The 7,435-nt window shown below is 35.4% G+C and overlaps 1 protein-coding gene across 1 annotated transcript; it reads right to left on the reverse strand.

The window, feature by feature from the left end:
- Positions 1 to 1,508: 1,508 nt before the first annotated feature.
- LOC140233814 (uncharacterized) lies at positions 1,509 to 7,209 on the reverse strand. Its single transcript, XM_072313907.1, has 4 exons — positions 7,117 to 7,209; positions 6,072 to 6,215; positions 3,535 to 3,610; positions 1,509 to 1,616 (listed from the first exon to the last, which is right to left on the reverse strand). The coding sequence occupies exons 1-4, from the start codon at positions 7,207 to 7,209 to the stop codon at positions 1,570 to 1,572; spliced, it is 360 nt and encodes a 119-aa protein (XP_072170008.1). The 3' UTR covers positions 1,509 to 1,569.
- Positions 7,210 to 7,435: the final 226 nt, after the last annotated feature.

The raw sequence follows: 7,435 nt of genomic DNA on the forward strand, positions 1-7,435 counted from the left end.
GACAACACTCTATTTGTAATTCATAAAAAAATATCAGCGTTGATCTAGACACACACATAGAACATCTTTCTTATGGACGAAAAAATGTATTTGATTTTTTTTTTCCTGGCTTATGTTGAGGTTAACCAAATACCCTATTGGAGATCACAAGTATAATATGTGACCCGCTACAACAAAAGGATCCGAAGGTCGGGGGAGGACAATCTTCTGAAAATGGCATGACATCATTCCCTTACTCTTCTACTCTAATGTCATATTTAGTACAACTCGTAAAAGTACTCAATTGCGGAGATGTCAGTGATTATATTAGCGCATGTCAAGTGGTTGAGGAAATCAGAGTTTCGAGAAAAACACCTTCAAAGTTTTCCTTCCGACGATAACATGATCAAGGGGTGGCGAGACAGTTTTCATTGCTTGACAATAGAAGGCACGCTCCCAGCATTAACAAACTCATGAACCTTAATTGAGAAAGTATCAAGTGACAATGCAATAAGAAATTTAAAACAAAGCCTTTTTTTTGATATATTTTCTAGTGCATTTCAGGATTCGGTGTCATTTGCCACTCCTTCGCCATTCATTCCATTTTGTCCAAATTTGGTGACTTTTCCTCAAATCTTATTACAGACATTTTGATATATGATTTAGCTATCTTTGCTATTGCTGGTTGCAATGGCAACTATAAACTGACAACCGTGTCAGTCAGACTTTGCATCTTTTTTATGTTCCAGTTTCAATTAACAATATTACACTGTATGAAATTAGTGTTTCTTCGCTGAAACTTTCTGAAGAAGCCAAATGTGAAGTAATAATCTTTTTTAATGAAAATGTAATGCTGCCATGGTTATGCGTTATGATATCCTGACTACAAAACACTCTTGTGGTCTGTACTTCTACCTATGAAAGCAATTGAAATTCGGGTCAATTGTAAAAAAAAAAAAAAAAAAAAAAAAAAAAAAAAAAAAAAAAAAAAAACCTGAGGGAGTTAGGTCAATAAACATATTGTCCTTTGATTTGTAGAACTGTGAAAAAGAAATGTATGTACGTACATGACAATGTACTCACTATAACATATTCATTTAATGGTTCATTAAACACCACTGAAATGGAGGGAATAAAAGTGTGATATCAAAACATAACATATATGTCCATTGGCATTCTGTACATTATCTTTGAAGAGACAAGGGGGGTTTGTTCTTCTCCTATGATAGTAGTTGCACATGTCAAGTCTGGGGTCAATTGTTAAAAACCTGAGGGAATATAGGTCAATACACATAATAAATGTTCCTTTGATTTGCAGAACTGTGAGTGAAAAATTGAATGTACATGTTTATATACTCACTGTAATAAATTCATTGAATGGCGTACTAAACACCATTGAAATTAATATTCTAAGAATAAAAGATCGATATCAAAACATAACATATGTCTATTGGCATTCTGCACATTATCTTTGAAAAGCTGACCTGAACTTGTCCACGTATAGATGGTGTGATAAGATCCCGAAGGGAGTCAGGAACAGACATTTTCATTTCTGGAACATTTGCCACAAGAAGGATCTAGTGGCTCTGTCTAATGTTGATTGGCATAAATGCCCACTTGAACTTTGAAAGGGTCACCTACAGGTAAATAAACCAATACTCTCATTTTAAAGTGAATGACAACTTTTCGTCATTCCTTACAATGTCTAGTATTTCAAGGAGGTATATGTGGTTTTTTTTTCATACATCATTTCAACGATTTGAGGATCGATGTATGCGGGCATTTTATATTTTATGATTTTTTTTTTTCAAAGCGTGGAATTGGTTCTTTTGACAGATTTCGATCTGCTCAAGCAGTTGATAAGCTTTATCTTCTCATACTTTTTTAATTGCCAACAATTCTTTGTTACTAGACTACACAAACCCACTCTTGCTACTTTAACTTGCTTCATTAGAAAAGTTGCATTCACTTGCTGTTCCTAAACTTTACATAAGTTTACGTTCAAAATTAAACTCTTGATGATTAGCTTCTAGTTAAGTGCCGTGTGAGGTGCACTCAAAAGCTAGCAATCTTAAAGATTAGTTGATGATTAGAAACACATCATCAGTGAGTACACAGAATAATGTTAGTATTTTTTATTATTACTATTAAGCACCTTTATCTAACAAATCATTGAACACAGCCAGAGGCTGAATTAAAATTGATTTTACAAAAATGAAGAAACAATATTTATATGCAATATAACATGAATATAAAAATTTGAAATTACTACAGGCTCATACAAAACAAGAAAAAAAAACAAACGCATACATAGTAGGGAAATAATGAAAGCTTGAGTTGACCTTTTGATTGGCCATTGACCCTTGACCTTTGACCATAACATTTTCGCAACAATCACTGCCAATCAGTATTTGCATATTCACTAAGTTCCATGAATGATGTAGAGGCCTACCTTGAACCATTTTCGAGATATGAGGAAATATAAAATTTTCACGTTGTCACTCAACGCTTTACATTTGATTTTTGACCTTATTGCCCAAAATATTCTTTCTCTTTCTCTCGCTCTAAAAAAAAAAACCCACAATATTATGAGCGCTGATACTCACTCATCTGAGTACAAACCCAAAGATTGTTACACAATATACACACCAGTGCCCAACATCACCTCACAACAATAATCAACGAACTTGTGAGTTTGCGTCTGGGTCAACCTCCAGCTGCGCTATTTTGCATGGGTATATTAAAGGTTATGTGACAAGATTCTGCAAGTCCTGTACAAAAATTGAGCAGGATTCACTCTTAAAGGACAAGTACACCTTCATATACATAAGGATTGAGAGAGTGCAGCAATATTAGTAGAACACATCAGTGAAAGTTTGGGGAAAATTGGACAATCCCTTCAAAAGTTACGAATATTTTAAGTATCTGCGCAGTCACTGCTGGAAGAGAAGACTACTACAGTGTATGATGTCACATGCGTACAACTACATAAGGAAAATAAAAAGAGAATTTCACAAAACTTTACTTTTTGAATAAAGTGCACATTTCTTCGACTTGCTACTGACGTATGTTAAGGGTAATATTATTCCCCCTGCCTTCTGAAAGAGAGAAGTCCAGTGTTCTTTTGTTATGCGAGAAAAATGGAAATATGTTGAATTTTCTTTATTCTTTCTCTATATAGTTGTATTCATGTGACATCACAAGCTATAGTAGTCTTTTCATCCAGCCGTGACTGAGCAGAAACTTAAAAAATTCATAACTTTTGAACAGATTGTCCGATTTTCCTCAAACTCTCACTGATGTGTTCTACTAATATTGCTGCATTCACTCAACCCACATGTCTATGAAGGTGAACTTGTCCTTTAAGTTTCATCTTAAAGTTTTGTGCACATGTGAACATGCGTTGTGAGGTCAAGACTGGAGCTAATCATCAACTGCTATACGTAAGTTTCATATTTAGCAACTGCGTATGAAAGTAACTAAAGTCTTTTGTGTTCGTAATAACACAACTGCTTTACAGTAGAAAAACATTGCCTGCAAAACTCGTGACCATACCTTCTTGAACTGCCATTCCACGGACATTCCACTGTACAGCAACATACGAGGGTATGATGAACACATGTCCATAGTCCTGTACATTGATTTCATTTCGAAGAAGATGGAGGTACTCATTTATGACCTAACAAAATATAATCCAAGAAAGAAACAAAACCTTCCGGTTATCACTTTTAAACAAAATCTTGTATTCACAAAATCAAGAAATTATTAAAAATGTATTACAAATTAAGGAGGAACTACAATCATCAGCACTCTGCCCCAGGGTACATAAAGAACAAAGTAAAAAAGTCACGTATTGAAAGTAAAATGGATGGCACTGGTTCATATACCACTTTCCTATCTGCTTCTGAGGCTTTGGTTGTCAACATTCCCATGTACTTATCTACTTTTTGTTTTGCAGTAAAATAATGCACAAAAAATGGAGAATTCCTTAATTAAACTGTCCAGCAAATAGCTCAATATTTCCTTCATTTTTAAGACCTTGAGATCTAATCTGGTGGGAACATTCATTTGTATACTTTGTTTTGTAATGTCATCTTCTCAAGGGAATGTGTAATGCTATGGCATGGCACACACAGAAGCAAAAAAGAAATACATTGTATGTATATATCAATATACATAATTATACGCCCACATATATATCTACATATATATATAGAGAGAGAGAGAGAGATACGCGGGGAAGGCATCACCAAATTGCACTCCTGTGGGCTTGTTCTCACAGTCCCATTTTTGTGACTGTCATCACCATCATTCCAACATAGGGAGATTTCAACAATTGGTGTGTAATTCGGATCTGACCTCGGCAGCTTTTTTTCTGTAACCAAAGTTACATATTCACCAGATCTATCAAAGTGTCACAAGATATTTCAGACTTCGAAGACTATTCTCTCGGACTGACTGATGATGAGCAGCAGACTATAATCATCATTTTCAGAAAATGTTCTTCCCCTATATACATAGCTTTACGTTGGTCTGTATACTCGGCGAGATCTAAAATTCAGCTCCCCTTCTCACACTTAAAAAGCTAGCCTCCACAGCTAAGGACAAAGGACCCTCAAATACAATGTCTTCCACAATTTCCCAAGTTAAACGTAGACCTAATTAAAAGTTCATTCAAGGTGGCCAACTTAATTCCCTAATAAAACAGCTATTACGTTTCTTGGCTGTTATTTTATTGTATTTTGCACAACTGCAGGATATTATGCAGCTCGGGTTCATCATTTAGTTTACTCTCAAGTCGGGTATCATTGTACTCAGACTGTTTAGGACGGCTATATATCCACTTAAATTTGTACTTGCCTATCGTACCCTTCCATATCAGATAAAACACGTGCCGCTGTCCATTCGTTTACTGCATAGCTGCTGTAAACATGATATTCATAAGATGAGCGGACGTGGGGAAAAACCTAGATTGGCGATCGCCTATTTTTGAAGTTACAAGTAGAAATGAAATGGGTGGTTCTTATTATGGTCCATCAAACCAAGTTTTGGTGTTAAAAAAAAAAAAAAAAGTGGGAGCAAATAAAGACAAAAAAAAAAAAAATCTTCTTTCTCCCATAACGTGGGAAAAGAAATATTAAAGAAAAATTACGAGGCCCTGAGACCCATGGATTCCCACGGGTGATTACTTATTAAACCTAATGACTATGATCCCCCTCCCAAAATAACAATAATAATTATAATAACAATATAATGATAGGGGCCTAAAGAAGAATAATATGATAATAATAATGATGATGTAAAGTCTGAAGCAGATAAACGGATGATTCTATGATCTATCAAACCAAGTTTTGGTGATTGAAAACAAAAAGGAGGAAGCAATTGAAGACGAAAATATAATATTTTTCTCCCATAACGGCGGAAAACAAATAGGAATGAAGAAAAATGTTAGGCCTTGACACCAGCCGTGGATTCCCTCGGGTGCCTGCATGGATGCAAGAGCAGGGGGTATAGGAATATGTTATATTAATATCAAAGTCATAGTGTCAATATTATCTCCCCGTTTTGACGGGAAGAATCTGTGGGCAGAACTTTCGGAGAATCTAAGCGCTTTTGGTAATGTTTCTCTGAATGTTTGTTTTTGTTTGTTTGTTTGTTTGTTTGTTTGTTTGCTTGTTTTTTCTGCGGGGGAGAAAATGTGTGTGTGTGTTTGGGGGTCGGACGGTGGTCATGGGTAGAAGAGAGCACAAGTAACGAAAGAATGAGAAAACTTTTCTCTTTATTTCATGTTCTTTATCATCATTTTTTATCTATATAATTCTTTATTTTATGTGCAAAATCGTATATATGAGAAAAAATGAAACCCCTCAGACCCGTGGATTCCCACGGGTGCTGCTAGTATATATATATCTATCTATCTATCTATCTATATATATATATATATATATATGTAGTATATATATATATATATATATATATATATATATATATATATAGATAGATAGATAAAATACTCAGTACTACACTCACCTCACACATTCACATCAACACACATTGCATTCATACATATAACAATGCATGCTGGCACATACCTTACCGTTCAACCAATTGGGATGTATGAGGGTTTCAAAGTCCCGGTATTCCAATACATCACCACACGTGGTACCGAGCTTTCTTATGCATGGGCAAGGTGACATTCTCCACATCAATCTCTTGGAGAAGTTTTCTGATGGCACCTGCAACGATTGATCCAAGCAGGGTGAGTATAAAAACTATATTATGTGTTAAAGCTGTGAACCTGATATTTCATACTTGATGCTGTATAAATCTTACTTATACATCTTCACGAAGTAATACTGGAATAAACTACACATGTATCATGAGGGGTGTCGACCATAGTGATGCACTCTTTTTTTTTTTTTTACAAAGGCAAATGCCAAAATGTGTCTCGCCCTTAAGCATAGAAGAAACTAGAATTATCACTGAAGGTGATTAATACCCCGCCCCTAGTGTTGCTTTATAGTATGTGATGTCATGAGGGCATTGACGTTAATACCAAGTTTGTGCACTTGTCGAATTGGAAACAGAATAATTTTAGTTTACTGTACAATTACAGAGTTGACAATGAGTTCCACAAGGTTTGGGTAAAAAGTGAGGTACCATGGCAATGCATTGTCTGATACAAACACAAGGGACATTTTGCATAACTACACTTAAAGACCATCATACACACCAAATTTCACCTTCATAGATTAAATGGTTCAATTTGATACAAAAATGAGTGGTTACCATGGCAACACATTTTTCTTATATTAACACATTGGTGTCTTGCATAACCTTTAACAAAAAAACCCAGGTTCCTGATTGGTTGTTGCTATGGGAAGTTGCCATTTCAGCAATAGTTGCCATCCTAACATCTTTTATTAAATGGGGCCCATACAGGTGTCACAAGTTGATTTTCATACAGTGGCAGACTTGCAATCCAAGTGTTGGCCTGAAATATCCTAAATATGTTCAGGTAGACAATTGCATCTTCTATTTCCCACACTGAAAGCCAAACAAGACTTTCAGCAGCAGCAGCAACAGCAACAACAAACAGCAACAACGCCACCACCACCAACAACAACAATAACAAACCTTGTGTAGGTCTCTGTCTTGGTATTTCCGGGGGTGCACTCTTGTCGATATTCGCAGAGGTTTCTTTTGGGTAAAAATGGAAGAAGAATTCATGATAAGCACAAACTAGAATTATCACTGAATGTGATTAATACCCCCGCCCCTAGTGTTGCTCTATAGTATGTGAAGTTATGAGGGCAATGACGATAATACCAAGTCTAACAACTAGAACAATCTGAGCATCTCTGTTAAAATCTAAATTAGATCTAAACTTGTCATTATAAAATACATTTTTTTTTGTTACAAAATACAAGGCCACGAAAGTATTATCAAAGAAGTA

The sequence above is a fragment of the Diadema setosum genome, chromosome 10, assembly GCF_964275005.1.
Source record: "Diadema setosum chromosome 10, eeDiaSeto1, whole genome shotgun sequence".
NCBI classification, from domain to species: Eukaryota; Metazoa; Echinodermata; class Echinoidea; order Diadematoida; family Diadematidae; genus Diadema; species Diadema setosum.

What these genes read in the sequence shown, in the direction of transcription:
- LOC140233814 (XM_072313907.1), bottom strand. Translation starts at nt 7,209, where the DNA reads ATGAATTCTTCTTCCATTTTTACCCAAAAGAAACCTCTGCGAATATCG. An exon ending in AAGACAGAGACCTACACAAG is followed by an intron (nt 6,216 to 7,116) that starts GTTTGTTATTGT and finishes CAATCGTTGCAG; the next exon opens with GTGCCATCAGAAAACTTCTC. An exon ending in TGGAATGGCAGTTCAAGAAG is followed by an intron (nt 1,617 to 3,534) that starts GTATGGTCACGA and finishes ATTTACCTGTAG; the next exon opens with GTGACCCTTTCAAAGTTCAA.